General features: G+C 41.4%; 1 protein-coding gene across 3 annotated transcripts in view; it reads right to left on the bottom strand.

Annotated features, from left to right (window-relative positions):
- The window catches only part of DYM (dymeclin), a 160,924-nt gene that overhangs the window by 121,822 nt on the left and 22,195 nt on the right, over positions 1-16,907 (bottom strand). For all 3 annotated transcript variants that reach the window (XM_088653131.1, XM_088653132.1, XM_035100631.3), the window contains 3 exons: positions 7,834-7,886; positions 6,288-6,381; positions 3,795-3,928 (listed from right to left, as the gene is read on the bottom strand). In XM_088653131.1, the coding sequence (XP_088509257.1) occupies positions 3,795-3,928; positions 6,288-6,381; positions 7,834-7,886 (281 nt within the window). The remainder of the gene's footprint in view (positions 1-3,794; positions 3,929-6,287; positions 6,382-7,833; positions 7,887-16,907) is intronic.

Genomic DNA, 16,907 nt, shown 5'->3' with positions numbered 1-16,907 from the left:
AAGAACATTAATGTTCCTTAATGACTAGTAGTGCTTTACTTAATGCCCAAGCTCTCTTTCACCTTTGGAATATTATACTGAACACTCAGAACTAGCATGTGGGGCAGAAAAAGTTACACTGAGTTTTATGGGGGGACAGAGAGCTGAGAGCTTAACTGGTCCAGAAGACTGGGGTATCCAAACAGCTGCTCTTTATATAATATAATTTATTTATACCCCGCCCATCTGGCTGAGTCTCCCCAGCCACTCTGGGCGGCTCCCAATTGAATATTAAAACAATACAGCATTAAATATTAAAAGCTTCCCTAAACAGGGCTCCCTTCAGATGTATTTTAAAATTAGGATAGCTGCTTATTTCCTTGACATCTGATGGAAGGCCGTTCCACAGGGTGGGTGCCGCTACCGAGAAGGCCCTCTGTCTGGTTCCCTGTAACCTAACTTCTCACACTGAGGGAACCGCCAGAAGGCCCTTGGCGCTGGATCTCAGTGTCCGGGCTGAACGGTGGGGGTGGAGACGCTCCTTCAGGTATACAGGACCAAGGCCATTTAGAGCTTTAAAGGTCAACACCAACACTTGGAATTGTGCTCGGAAACGTACTGGGAGCCAGTGTAGATCTCTCAGGACCGGTGCTATATGGTCCCAGCGGCTGCTCCCAGTCACCAGTCTAGCTGCTGCATTCTGGATTAGTTGCAGTTTCCGGGTCACCTTCAAAGGTAGCCCCACGTAGAGTGCATTGCAGTAACCCAAGCGAGAGATAACCAGAGTATGCACCACTCTGGCGAGACAGTCTGCAGGCAGGTAGGGTCTCAGCCTGCGTACCAGATGGAGCTGACAGACAGCTGCCCTGGACACAGAATTAACCTGCGCCTCCGTGGACAGCTGTGAGTCCAAAATGACTCCCAGGCTGCACACCTTGTCCTTCAGGGGCACAGTTACCCCATTCAGGACCAGGGAGTCCTCCACACCTGCCCGCCTCCTGTCCCCCACAAACAGTACTTCTGCCTTGTCAGGATTCAACCTTAATCCGTTAACCGTCATCCATCCTCCAACCGCCTCCAGGCACTCACACAGGACCTTCACTGGTTCTGATTTGAAAGAGAGGTAGAGCTGGGTATCATCTGCATACTGATGAACACCCAGCCCAAACTCCCTGATGATCTCTCCCAGCAGCTGCATGTAGATGTTAAAAAGCATGGGAGAGAGGACAGAACCCTGAGGCGAATTCAATGCATAATTTGAAGATTTGCTATATACTGTAGGAATCTTCGCTTCCAATATATTCTGCTTACATACAGTGCTTGTAAACGTCTTTCCCTATTAAAAAATACCATGTGGCCCGTAGTCCAGGGATGGGGAACTTGTAGCCCGCCAGATGTTTCCTGGACGAGAACTTTCATCATCCATGACCACGGTCCATGATGGCTGGGGCTGATGCGAGTGGAGTTCAACAACACTAGGAAGACTACAGGTTCACTATCTCAATCTACCCCCAGACTTCTCACCTCTGCTGAGGCCAGCTGAATAAGTCATCCCCCAACTGTCACTAAATGGCAGTCGTTCCATCAGGCTACATGAACTTTTTGCATTTCAGCTGGTAAATTATAAGAACTGTAACTTTAAAAATCAGTATCTGAGTTGTTTTCCTGCCCTCTTCCCTTCTCATCCCTTTCCCCCTTATGTGTCAATTATTTCTGACTATAAGTCTGAGGGCAGGGACTATCTTAGCTTAGATTTTTTAGCTTCAGAGCAGGTTAAAAATACTTAAATAATAATAATAATAATAAATATTGATGACACTGCACTTCATCAAGCAAAGGAAGTTGGAAGAGAGACCTCATATGGCATCCTGCATAATTCTCTAACACTGTTTATCCCCCCCCCCCTTAATGTGTAAGGAATGTTGGGCTCTACTAGAAACATGCAGTTTGGGGTAGAAAACAATTCTGAGAAAGGTGGCTCTTAGAACCTTCCCCCCTAGAGAAGTGTTCCATATGGCAGAGCTGCTAGTAGCAGAATTCAGCTTTGTGCATATCTGGTCCCACAAAGCCAATTTGGCTGCTACTTGGGCAACAGTTCCAGAGGTTTTGAATTTCACACAGTTGGGGAGAGACCAGGAAGTTGTACATGGATTGGAAGAACCTGGATTGGAAGAACTCTGTTGCCATTTTTGCTCATAACTTCTATATAATTCCTTGAGCTACATTACATCGAGCTTTCGTAATATCACAGATTATGCCACCAGAAGTGTTTCCCCCTGCTCTTAAGCCAAAAATGGGCTTCCAGAGGGGCTCTGTCTTATAAAGCCTGTATTAAGACAAGGCTTTACCCATAGGCATAGAATCTTAAAGGTAAGACAAGAAAAATGTTCTCAGATCTGCTCATATCTCACACACATAAATGTGTCATCTTACACTTGTGTGCACAGGACTATTAATTTGAGGATCCTTTCTGGACATGACTGCCCACCACAAATGTTATTGCAAGGAACAGGATTACCTTGGAAAGAACAAGCACTGCTTAGAGACAAGGAATGAAAAGAGGAAGCAAAGGAGGTGAAAGGCATAGCTATGAAAAGAAAAACCCTTATTTCCATAGTGATTGATAGGGTTGGAGCAAACTTGTGAAATGCAGCAGCCTGGCCAGCATCAAACCCATAAGACTGGACAAGTCGGGGACCAAGGTGTTCACAATTATAGGAAAGGGACATCGTAACAAACATGGGCTCTGTCATAGAGGGGAACTTTGTTAAGGACAGGGCTAGGTAGAAGGAATATGACAAAAGAGAGTGAGAGAATTGACATTAGCCATAACAATTATGTTTTCCCATCACAAATTTGTCACAGAATAATGAAAGGAGCCTCAGCCAATCAGATCATGCTTTAAGAGGTCTTACTATGCCTGCTGCAGAAATCGAGCTTGTATTTCTCAGGAAATGCAAACAAGGGTTAGTTTCTCCGTTATACTCACAAGAAACAACTAACTACCAAATTAGAGGTATACCTGCATTAGATACAACACTAGTTCCAGGGGACAAATTAGGTGTACCCATACATGATTCATTACACATATCAATTATTCCCCTCTTCAGCAGCCACCCTGGGGAGGATCTTTGGTGGTAACAACTGTGGCTTACCCTAATAAAGCGATACTGGGCTTCAGCTTAACTTATTCTTGGTTTGCACTATCACCATGCCTTTTCTTCAGAGCAAAGACTTACCAAGCACATACTCATAGGACAAGACCTTGAGCATGTGCAGAGTTCCAGATGAACTGAGGCTCTTTGTGGCAAAAAGGGGGGGGCTGGGAGAAAGGATGAGAAAAGCACACAGTACTTGACATTGTTTCTGAGTTGCAAAGTTCTTGTAATGACCAAGTGGAATGGAAAAAGCTCAAGGAGAGGAGAAGGTTGATGGAGCTGATCTCCCAAATAACAAGATGGAGAGGCCCCTGCAGCCCCATCTTCCCTTCTGCTATATTATGATGTACTGTTTATAACTTTGTCTAATTTAGAAGTAGGTATTTCATGCAGCCAGGTTTCTACCATGTAATTAAAGTTTTCACAAGGCTCTACAGCTATTTCAGTCCAAGTTGTCACTCTCTTCCATCCCGTTCCTGTAAACTTTACTACTCTATATTCTAGAAAAACACAGATGGCTATCGTCTGTAAAATCTATAGATCCATCTTATCTTCCCAACATCTACTGTGTTTTGACATATTTTGTGACAGATTTTAACAGAAGTCTTCAGCATATGCGAGACACCATTTGTTCCCTTAAAATTGTTAAACATTTACCATAAGAGCCTGGTGTTTTTTCCTCATAGGTGAAATGAACTTGCAACTCCTCTTCTGACATTTGACAGATCAACACTTTGAGCAAGCAGCAAATAATGAACAGTGCATTGTGAGTCTGCCAGATAAAGAGGTGGCTAGAAGAGAAACAGAAGATTCAATGGCACATACCTCAAACACATCAAGAATTCTGGTTATAAGAATTGCTTTACCGCAAGCTAAGGACTGCTCCTGTAGGCCACCTTGTATGAATTAAAACTAAGGTATTGTGTGAGCCAAAAATATGCAATAAAAAGGGCGATAGATAGATATATTTGAACAAGTGCAAAGAATAACAGCATTAATACTAAGAATCACTATTGTATATAACATGAGTTTGGTCTTGGGTCTTTCCTGCCCTATTTAGTTTCTAGATACTGTATGTCTGTACCTTGAACTTCTTCCCTTCTGCTCAAAATAAAAATCTCTATACCAGTTGCATAATGAAATGTTAGAACGAAGCACTTTTCAGCAATGCAAGAAATTCCATTTTGTTGGAGAAAACAGGGGAAATGGAATTTCACATTTTCTATCCTATCCTAATGTAGTGTATTCAAGAGATAATGCCCAGGATTTAAGACAAATTGAGGTTTAACTGCAAAGCTTCATCAAGCTGGTTTGTAAATACTCCTAAAAATAATCACTTAAGCTGAAAAACAAATGTTTATTTTGCAAACCAGACAGCTGGTGGCACAACATTAGAAGCGATTGCTACATTGTAGATGGAAAAAACACTCACATAAAATAATTGCTAAATCATTATCTTAAACACTAAGCTCCAAGGAATTTTGAGTCACAGACTATAAATGTAAGAAAGAAGCATTGGGAAGCCATTTTTATTGTCTCCCCTTCCTCACCCTCAGCAAAAATTGGGACAGCACTACTCTGTGTAAGGGGTATACAGAGTATAAGGATTAATACAACCTTATGCAAGCAAATATTTCTTGTGCAACAAGCAGCAAAGTCTGTTAAGACACCGCTGCTTTCCAACATTATTATACCTCATCCCTACAATTATGAGACATGAAAGCAGTTTAACTGGAAATAAGTTATCAGATTAAAGATATCTAGTGCATAGGATAGCTTGCTGACTGTATCTGCAACCCCAAAATATCTCCCTGAGTGTAACCTCAGCTTCTATTGATGTTACAGACACATAACACTCGTAGGAAGAAGTTTGTATAAAGTTGAGGTGGGTATTGTTCAAGCAACCTACATTCTACAATCCACCATTATGTCAGCAACCATGTTGTGTTGCTCAACTTCATGGGCCTTGCCAGCAGACTGAGCCAGACAGCAGCCAATAAAAACAGAAGGCAGTGCCATGGGCTAGTTACACAATGCAAAACGACTGTCTGACCTTTTCAGCTACTGATGTCAGGATGCATTGCAAACTAGTTAGCATGACCTGCTGAAGGGACCAAGAAACAGAGGGCAAAACTTAATTGGTTTGGTATGCACGTCACATTCAAATGCAGCGTTTTCATGCAAGCTGCTGAAATCGCAGGTGCTTCACTGCTGCACCGCTCCTGCTGGGTCTGGCTCAGCATTACGTCCAAAACTGGGTTCATTGCTTGTTTCTCTCCAAGCAGACCATGACTTCGTTCTTGATTACCACTCATGGTTTGTCTGGCAAGAAACAAACCACAAGTCTGGGTTCAGACACAACACTAAACTAGAACGAAGCTTGTTTCCCAGCAGGAGTAGGGGAAGAGCAAAGGGCCCACATTTTCAGCAGTGTACCTGTTGACATTTAAACCAGAGTTTAGTTTAACTATGGTTTAAAGTGACATGCAAGGGAGGAAATGGTCATAATTCAAGATACAGTACATAATAAACCCACTATAAACATGAGACAAGAGATCCCGAAGGTAATGGGAAATCTCAACAGCTCCCAGACTATTCCCAGCACAGACTGAAATGTAGATTGCGTATTCCTTGATTACCCTACCAAGGTATGCTCTATCTGTGCAGAAAAATAGTCTGTGTGCTATTCAGATCTCCCATTTTTTGAATTCTTCAAAACTGGTATAGATGTGTGATACCTATATAACAAACCTACTTTCAGCTAACCATTCACAATGAGGGAAGTCTCTTATTTGTCAGAAGACTTTTTTCTTTCTGAAAAATCTACCTATTAGGAAGATTCCATGATTCTGCACACTCATGGATAAAAAAGGAATAACTTTCTACCAATCTATCTTCCTTCATTTTACAATTGTGTAGGTCTGAATAGGACTTGCTTTATTTAGCCAGGACTGCTATCCACAAGGTTTCAGAACCCACAGCGTACAATATTTATTGACACAAGAGTTTCGGTTTATCAGAAATACTCAAAACCTATGCCAGCCACATTGCTGATTTCTAAGCACAATAAAATTTACCAGCTGGCTCCCTAGTGCGTACTCAGGCTGGTGAAGGAAAGGTGAACAAAACCCACAAATATGCTGCACTTACTTTTGACATTCTGCTGAAATTTTTAACTCTTTGGTTCTAGAAAGGAAGACTTTAATCAGCGCTGTTAGATTTCCTGTTCGGGGATTATTCTCCACTAGGAGGAAGAATTGAACAGGTTACACTTCAGGTTCAAACATTACAGCTGTGATCCTATGTACACTTACCTGACCTAGAAATAAGCCAAACTGAACCCAGTGGCACCTACTTCCTAACGAATGTGCTTAGAATGAAATTGCATAGGGGCAAAATCCAGTATCTGAAGGGTAAGCAAACAAGGGAGCCATGCCGTGAGTTGGAGATCAGGGCCAATACAGGCTTTTGGGGCAACCTTTTTGGAGAGCCCATGTAATGTGATCATGGCAAAACTTCCAGGTGTAGCCTCCCACAAGAATTCATAGAATTCTATAGAATTCAAATTGTTAGGTGTTCTTCACTTGGCTGCATGGAACTAGATATTAAGGGGCATAAATGGTGGCTATGAAAAGAGATGCTTCAAGATTTGTACTGAGTGGAAGCAGAGCACCACACATACAGGCTGTTTGTCTAAATCTAGCCCAAATTTAGAAGTTTCCACAGAATCCATATGTGAGACAACAGAGAAACCACAAGGCTGAACCAGCATTTCTTACTTAATTGTTGTCCCTACCCCAGCTGTAACATTTATCATCTTTATCATCGTCAATATGTTAAATTTATGAACTGCAGGTAAAAGGACATGTTACAACCACTTTAAAATATTGTAAACTCTCAAACTGTGAGAATATGCTGTTGTGCATTTTCCTACAACTTCTAGTGGTGACCCATGATGTGAATGGAGGAGAGGTATGGAAGCATCATAACATAAGTAGTTCCTACATGTTCTAAAGAGGGAGGGGAGAATTTAAAAGAGATTTGCCATTTGGGGTGTCTCCCATAATATCCAGTTCTGCCATGTCCAGCTAGTAGCCATGACGGTTAAACAGAATCTATAAGAATAAGCCAGTCTAAGAGCTCTTTGAAGCCATATGGCAGGACAGAAATTTCAAAATTCATAATTAAGATTTCCAGTATGCCTTCCTCTGATTGATCAAGACACTTCTTAAATTCAAAAGATGTTCTAGATAGGATCAAACATCAGAATTTCAAAAAAGGCAGCTAACACTGATTGCAAATTTTATGTATTCCGCCTCTGCTTTATCTCCCACACATATTTTCCTTTAAAAACAATGCTTTAAAGTCCTTTCCTTTTTTTAAAAAAAGGGATGAATAACAACCTGTTCTACTACATCTTAATAAAGCTGTACCCAAGCCACTTCCTGTGACAGAACACAAAATAAAGCAAAAACCTGTGAAAACTTTATGTTCAAACAGCACATGCGGGCACAATATGTCTTCATACACCCTTGGGAGTGAAGAGAGGTTCTAAGAAACCCACGTACAGAGCACAGATGGGAGATATTAAATGCACCACAGATATAAAGGTTTCTATAGAGCAGTGCGATTTACTAGGAACATTGACAGTACGAAGAACATGGAAATAAATGCCATAATCAAAATAGCTTCTTACCTAAAGACTTGCAGACCGAGACAGCAGCTTCTTCCAAAAGCTTTAACTCGGCACTGAAGAAAAAAGAAAAATTGATTAAAGCAAACACTCTGAGCTTGCCAATTCTGGTAATTAATAAGACATAATCATAAATAAAAAAAGAAAGCAACTAACATCTGTTACTATGAAACATCTTGTTCTTATGCGTTGCAATCTTAGACCTCCTCTGATCAAAAACACAAGAGTAAGTGAAAATAATATAAACACAATGAAAAAACAATGAATTATAGTACTGTATAGCACAATGCAAACTAAAAACCACCCAATGCCTCTTTGACGCCAACTAAAGACTCAAATGTTTTGAACTGCTTTTTTCTATCTTTTTATTATTCTTCTGCTGGTGGTTTTTGTTGTAGCTGTTAGGGGCTGGATGATGTTGCATTAGCATGGTTACTGGTTTTATTGATGATTTTGTTGCACTGTGTTGTATTTCATTGTTGTCTGCTTTGAGAATATTTACTCTTGGCCAAATAAATAAAACTTGCAAGTGCTACATAATTTACTCAATCACAATAACCCAATAGCAAATGATAAATGGTCTTCAATGTCTGTATACTAATGCACAGAGCATGGGAAATAAACAAGATGAACTTGAGCTATTGGTACAGCAAACTAAATATGACATAATAGGCATTACTGAAACCTGGTGGGATGAGTCTCATGATTGGAATGTAGAAATAGAGGGATACAATCTATTTCAGAGAAATAGACCAAACAGGAAAGGAGGAGGAGTAGCGTTGTATGTCAGGGATGTGTATACCTGTGAAGAGATCCAGGATTTAAAACTTCAAAGCCAAGTTGAGAGTATCTGGGTCAAAATTAAGGGAGAGAAAAATAACAGTGATCTCATTGTGGGAGTTTACTATAGATCCCCAAGCCAAACTGAGGACACAGATGATGCCTTCCTGGAACAGATGACCCGGCATTCAAAAGGAGGTGAGATAGTAGTAATGGGGGATTTCAACTATCCTGATATTTGTTGGATGTCAAACTCAGCCAAGAGCATAAGGTCGAACAGATTCCTCACTGGCCTTGCAGACAATTTCATTGTCCAGAAAGTGGGAGAAGCAACAAGAGGATCAGCCATTTTAGATCCGGTCCTAACCAATAGTGATGACCTGGTTAGTGGGGTAGAAGTGGCAGGATCATTAGGTGGGAGTGATCATGCTCTTCTGGAGTTTATTGTTCAGCGGAAAGGAGCAACCAAGCATACTAAGACTCAAATCCTAGACTTTAAGAAGGCCGACTTCAGAAAACTTAGGGAAACGCTGGGTGAGATCCCATGGACAGAAATACTAAAAGGGAAGGGAGTTCATGATGGTTGGGAGTTTGTTAAAAGGGAGATACTGTATTAAAAGCACAACTTCAGGCAATACCAATGAGACGGAAACATGGAAGGTGCCTAAAGAAGCCAGGGTGGCTATCTAAAGAAATTTTAACTGAGTTAAGATTTAAAAGGGATATGTACAAAAAATGGAAAAGGGGGGAAATCACCAGAGAGGAATTCAAACATATAGCCAGCACGTGTAGAGACAAAGTCAGAAAAGCTAAAGCACAGAATGAACTCAGGCTCGCCAGAGAGGTTAAAAGCAACAAAAAGGGCTTTTATGGGTATGTCCGTAGCAAAAGGAAGAACAAGGAAACAGTGGAGTCACTTAGAGGAGAAGATGGTGAAATGCAAACAGGGGACAGAGAAAGGGCAGAACTCCTCAATGCCTTCTTTGCCTCAGTCTTCTCCAAAAAAGAAAACAATGCCCGACCTGAAGAATATGGAGCAGATGATTCAGCAGGGGAAACACAGCCCACAATAAGTAAGGAGGTAGTACAACAATACTTGGCTAGTTTAGGTGTATTCAAGTCTCCAGGGCCAGACGAACTACATCCAAGAGTATTAAAAGAACTGGCAGAGGTGATTTCAGAACCACTGGCAATAATCTTTGAAAATTCCTGGAGAACAGGCGAAGTTCCAGCAGACTGGAGGAGGGCAAATGTTGTCCCTATTTTCAAAAAGGGGGAAAGAGAGGACCCAAACAATTACCGCCCAGTCAGCCTGACATCAATACCAGGAAAGATTCTAGAGCAGATCATTAAGCAAACAGTCTGTGAGCACCTAGTTAGAAACTCTGTGATCACTAAAAGTCAGCATGGGTTTCTGAAAAATAAGTCATGTCAGACTAATCTGATCTCATTTTTTGACAGAATTACAAGCCTGGTAGATGAAGGGAACGCTGTGGATGTAGCCTATCTTGATTTCAGCAAGGCCTTTGACAAGGTGCCTTGTCAAAGGCCTTGCTGAAGCTGGTAAAATGCGGGCTAGACAATGCTACCATTCAGTGGATTTGTAACTGGCTTACTGACCGAACCCAAAGGGTGCTCATCAATGGCTCCTCCTCATCCTGGAGAGTAGTGACTAGTGGGGTGCCACAGGGTTCTGTCTTGGGCCCAGTCTTATTCAACATCTTTATCAATGACTTGGATGATGGGCTTGAGGGCATCCTGAGCAAGTTTGCAGATGACACCAAATTGGGAGCGGTGGCTAATACCCCAGAGGACAGGATCACACTTCAGAATGACCTTAACGGATTAGACAACTGGGCCAAAGCAAACAAGATGAATTTTAACAAGGAGAAATGTAAGGTACTACACTTGGGCAAAAAAAAATGAAAGGCACAAATACAGGATAGGTGACACCTGGCTTGAGAGCAGTACATGTGAAAAGGATCTAGGAGTCTTGGTAGACCACAAACTTGACATGAGTCAGCAGTGTGATGCAGCAGCTAAAAAAGCCAATGCAATTCTGGGCTGCATCAATAGGAGTATAGCATCTAGATCAAGGGAAGTAATAGTACCACTGTATTCTGCTCTGGTCAGACCTCACCTGGAGTACTGTGTCCAGTTCTGGGCACCACAGTTCAAGAAGGATACAGACAAGCTGGAACGTGTCCAGAAGAGGGCAACCAAAATGGTCAAAGGCCTGGAAACGATGCCTTATGAGGAACGGCTTAGGGAGCTGGGTATGTTTAGCCTGGAGAAGAGAAGGGTAAGGGGGGATATGATAGCCATGTTCAAATATATAAAAGGATGTCATATAGAGGAGGGTGAAAGGTTGTTTTCTGCTGCTCCAGAGAAGCGGACACGGAGCAATGGATTCAAACTACAAGAAAGAAGATTCCACCTAAACATTAGGAAGAACTTCCTGACAGTAAGAGCTGTTCGGCAGTGGAATTTGCTACCAAGGAGTGTGGTGGAGTCTCCTTCTTTGGAGGTCTTTAAGCAGAGGCTTGACAGCCATCTGTCAGGAATGCTTTGCTGGTGTTTCCTGCTTGGCAGGGGGTTGGACTGGATGGCCCTTGTGGTCTCTTCCAACTCTATGATTCTATGATACACTGGAATCCCAGGCGTGCAGAAAGTACCTAACAATGGGTAGCTTGTTACTTTGGTGAAATGCCTAGCATGCCAGTAAGGCAAGTGAGCAAGAATATGTGCATTCCATTGACTTCATGATGTCATGCAAACACTACTTTACCTTCTTGGGCTACCTCATTGCATCTGAATAACATTAAATGACAGGCCACTAGCTCCTGGACTTTTGACTCTCAGGGAACATTTGCCAGCTTTTCTGTGTATACACAGGACCCAAAGTTTGCTCCTGTTAGATATTGGCCGCACCTGTTGGAGCTAGCCATTACATCACCTGAACTGAAAACAGAACCTTCTCTAAGTGGCCACACATTGAAGGGGAGATAAGTAATCCGAATTCACCTCATGCTTCCAGAACCGCAGAGCATGTTATGTTTCACTGACAACATTTGATAGTCATAAATCACCATTCACCCATAATGTTTAAACTGTGAAGAGTTTCACCTGAATACTGAAGGTGCTATTCTAATTTTAAAGGTACGTTTGCATGAAATCTTCCCACCCGCCCCTTTTTTTTACTAGTGGAAATGTAAGAGGCTATCCCTGTAAAAATACAGGTGGGGAATCTATGCCCCTTCAGATGTTGCCTGTCATATCTGTGAATTGGTTGTGCTGTCTGGGCTGATGGAAACCGAACTCCAACATCATCTGGAGAGCCACAGGCTCCACATCCCTAATGTAGTTGCATAAACAATGTGTAGTGGGGAAATCACACATCAACATCACTTACACTGCCCCCACTGATGCGCCTCCAGTGCTGAATCATGTCCTCAGTACATATAAGCGGAATACTGGAAAGGATAGTAAGTGAGCACAATTGTGACCATAGGGTTGTCTCCAAATATGTCCAATGGGCAAATCTATGAACACACAAGTGTTTCAATATCACTCAGTGAGTCTGTGACTAAAGTCGAGCTTGATCCCAGGTCATCTTGCAACTATGTGTGTCGGAATAAAAAATGGTAGTTGCATTATTACAGTCTCTTTCCCTCTTCCCTCACAGATTTCTGCATTCCAGCATAATCCAACAGTGACGCTGATCAAGGGATTGAACTGATCACGCCTACAATCATCAAGTTTATTTAGATGTTGCTTTTCCAAATAATGCCCACAAATAAATCAGCTCACAAGAACACTAAACAATTACTTTAAAAATGTACAACAAAAGCATAACACAAATATATCCCAGGTCTACGCCCAGGTTTCATCAGGAGGCTTTGAAGTAAACTTTTAAAACAGATGCCCCTACTTCCCTGTAGGACCAAGACCATCTGGAAGGCATTTAAATACATAAATGCCACTGTATGGGTGACTAGAAGCATGGCTCATTCTACTAAAGCTTGCCTCTGTGTACCTATTACTTCTAGAGACATGCCAGTCTGCAAAAGTACAGACCCTCAAGATCTAGGACCTGTATATAAATTAAGAATGGCACAAGGCCGGTCCACAGGCTGAAAATCAAAAGCCTGCAGAAATGCTCATAAGAGGAAATATGCTAGTGGAGAATGGCCATCTTAGTTTTGGGTTTTTGTGTTGTTGTTTTTAAAAGGAAATGAGTTCTACCCTTAAAAGTAAGAATTCAAGGACTTCTGCACACTTTGCAAAAGTTTATGATGCGGCTTTTAAAGATGTACAGTATGCACACATGGTAGAAACCCCAAGCCAATGGAATGTATACATATGTTTACATTCACCACCTGGAAAAAAGTTATTATACTACACTTTTAATACTTATTTAACAATATACAAAAACACACACACAAAAATCAGGCATCAACCAATTTAATCACATCCAACTGATATGTGACTGTACACGTGTGCATTGCGGCGACCTGAAAGTGGCCGGAAAGGGGGAGCAATGGAGGCAGGGTGTAATGGGGCATGGCGGGCTTATGCACGCTCCACCGTCATGCAAGCCCCAAGCAAATCAGGGGTTGCTTATTTTTGCAAGGTAATTTTAATATTTTAACTAATTTTAATCTATTGCATTATATAATAATATACTTTACTAGCTGGCCCTGCCACGCGTTGCTGTGGCTCATCCGTGTGATTTCCCCCACCCTGTCCCAACCCATGATGTATCACGCCCCCTCTTCCCCCCCACCCCCCAGCTCATCCATGTGACTGGTCCCATGTCCTGACCTATCCCGTCCCCTCCTCCCCCAACCCCCACCCAGGCGAGTCAGTACCTCCATTCAGCCTAGTCTGTAAAGGCTTCGGCCTAGTACAGTATGTAAACGGGAGCCAAGGTGGTGTTGAGAGGGAAGGTTTTATAGGTGCAGTACCAGTGTAGCTGCCGCTAGAGGGCGCTGGTTTGCAACCTGGTTCTTTTCCCAGCATGCATTTTTGTTTGAGTGGTGTGTTTTGAAACACTGGGTTTTGGGGGTTTTACCTGGCACTGGTGTGACATATGTGTTAGCAAACTTTATAAGAGCCTTCGGACATTCGCTTGGGAAGTTGTGTCCAAATTTGAACGCAATCGGTGAAGCGGTTTCGGAGAAAAGTGGATAATAACCCACATGCCCAGTTTACATATATATATATATATATATATATACTGTAGATGTTCTATTTTCCTATGCTATCATAATTACTCCAGGAATGAGAAAGCTCCAAAACAATTACAAATTAACTATTTGTTTTTTAATAACTAATATAGATTGACCAAAATGTTTCAAATAAAAATAACTGTGCACATTTGGGAAGTTTGGACACCACAGCACCACATCGTGTTTTGTTAAACCAGCTTTTTCCGTGAGAATTGCTAACCTTTCGGTGGCAATTAATATTTTTGGTACTATTATTAAGTTTTCAGCTAGTTGTACTTCAAATAACCTAATAGAATATTATGCTCGATGCCCAGTCTATAATTATTTACTTCCCACAACTTATTGTTTACAGACTGCAGGCAAGACATAAGGATGGCAGGTAGCAGAGCGCTACTCACTATACTGAGAGGGATGTTTAATTTATTTTTAAATTACAATCAAACAATTCAAAAAGCCAAATTCTCATACATTTGATCACTTTGCATAATTTATATTGCTTCTGCCAGTCTTAGTAAAAAGCAAACAGTCATGCAGGGTATTGAAGTTTTGCTCATGAACACCAGAGATGCTGCTCAGCCCTCATCTGGCTTCTGAGGTTCTACCAGGCATTTCCTTGCACACTTTTAATCTCGCCTTCAAACCTAGAAATTTGCTTTTGAAAATGAAAGCCAAGAATCTCAGCATGCTGAATTCCATGCTGAAATGCCAAATTTAAAGTAACTGCATTGAGCCATTCAGCATTACACAATACTTAGGGGCAGGGGTCAGCAAACTTTTTCAGCAGGGGGCCAGTCTACTGTCCCTCAGACCTTGTCGGGGGCCTGACTATATTTTGAAGGGGGGGAAATGAACAAATTCCTAGGCCCCACAAATAACCCAGAGATGCATTTTAAATATAACCACACATTCTACTCAAGTAAAAACACGCTGATTCCCAGACCGTCTGCGGGCCCTGATTTAGAAGGCGATTGAGCCAGATCTGGCCCCCGGGCCTTAGGTTGCCTACCCATGGAGTAAGGGGAGAGGACATCAGGGGGAAGCCAGTGCTGAGATGCTCTGGAAGAAATTTGGGAATTTCTTCCTAAAATTAGAGTAGGCTGTTCGCCACCCACTTTGTGTAATCAAAATCTGGAGAAGGTCAAACTGCACTTACAGCAGAAGTCCACTTGAGAGCTATCGTGAAGCTCAAGTATCTACTCATGCAATAATGTATTTGCACATTCCCAGTGTTGCTATTAAAAATGGGATAGTTATATATCCTCCCCAGATGTTGTCAAAGGGATTTCTCACTTTTAGAAGTAGTACAGGTACATGCTGAAGCCCCAATCTCTCTAGGAGATTATTATGTAAAGCAAAGTTATTTCAGGGAATTCTGGATTTCTCACTCATCTTCAAGTCAAATTAAGAATTATGGGGATAAGAGGCAATAAAATGGCTTATTGTTAAACTGCTAGATTGCAAAAACCTCAAAGCGATTTAGAAGAATGTAAAACAGTAAGATTGAGAAAAATGCACAACCATACTTTAAAACATGCAAAAGTTAAAACACTAGAACAAATTTAAATTAAATTTGAACCCACATGCCTAATTTTGCACATAACACTAAGCCAGATGGTTTAGCTATTGATACTGCAGCAGCAACAAGATCAGGGAAGGAGTGAACAAGCCATTATTTTCATTTTGTACACTAGATCGTTCATGCTTAGCTATGGTTTAGCTTAGTGTTATGTGCAAACAAGAGCCTAGCAGCCACCTATAAGAAACAATTACATGTTACATTAATATGGGGGACAGGAGAGCAAAAAGTATGCTTCTCACCAACCAATTATTTCCTTCAAATCCCCCCTAGCCATTTTTATTTGTCATTTTCCTTCCATCTGAGATTCAACCACAGAATGAACAAAGGTGAGGTAGGAGCATCTACTGGGAAATGTCACCAGGCACAACACCACCCTCATCCTTCCCACCTGATTATTCTCTCCTGTTAAATCACACATATAACCACAAATTGCATTTATATTAAGCAACACATCAGTGTTTTAGTGAATGCCCATTTGCCTATAATTTTAATAAAATAAGTAAAACAGTATTTTTTATGTAGCATTACATTCTGAAACTCTTAATATTTGCAATGATTTCTATAGATTTATACACGCCCAACCCAAGGGATATTCAAGACCCCTACCCTCGAAGATTCAACGCTTAAACTTAAAAGCAAAAACCCAACAAATATTGTTTCTAGCTCTTTTGCTTGCTGAGATACAAGGGAAAACATGCAGACAGTACTCTATACAACTTGTTGGGAAGTCAACCTCTTTCCACCATCCAGAGTTCTGGTCAATGAGCACAATTATAATGGGGTGACTAACAAGCATTTGACACCTTAAAAATGTTCTTAATAGTAAAACATTTAATGTGTTAAAAAACTGTAACAAAATAACTGAAATATCAGGTTCTTTGCATTTTGTTTTGTCTTTTTCACGCTGAAGGGGTTCTCCCCCTTGCTCTCACAAACACACATGTCACATTAGTCAAAAATTGCTGGCCCTAAATCGAATTATACCAAAAGTTATGGCATGTAATTGCTTAGAAAGGTTTCCTTAACTTGCCGTCCTCCAAGCTGAACAAAGACCCCTGGGGGTTCAACGTGCCATTTTTCCTGCTTGCCCCCAAATTGTTAGCCACCTGGCAGGACCTTGTGGGTGCATTTGGTGGGTCACAACTTTATGCAATCTTATTGTATGTCAATCGAGTTAGGAGTGTGCCTTTAGCTTTGGAAATGCCTCCTGAGGATCATGACAAATATTGTCACCACTAATAGTTTCAGCAGTGCCCTATCATACAAGCACACGAGTCAACCTACAATACAGACCAGATATAACTTCACACACGCAAGCAGAGCAGGGCCAGTGGAGGCAGGTTATTAATACAAAGCTAATATAAGTCTAAAGCATCCTATTGATTACATGCAAGAAGTGTTAAAGCTTCATCTCCTAGGTGGTCCCTTTTCCTTAGTCCAAGGAACAGACAGCTAAAATTAAAAACAAATGGTAAGAAGAAGGAAAA

The sequence above is a fragment of the Zootoca vivipara genome, chromosome 10 (genome assembly GCF_965207765.1).
Source record: "Zootoca vivipara chromosome 10, rZooViv2.hap1.1, whole genome shotgun sequence".
Lineage (NCBI taxonomy): Eukaryota > Metazoa > Chordata > Lepidosauria > Squamata > Lacertidae > Zootoca > Zootoca vivipara.
This window is presented reverse-complemented; position numbering and strand designations above follow the sequence as displayed.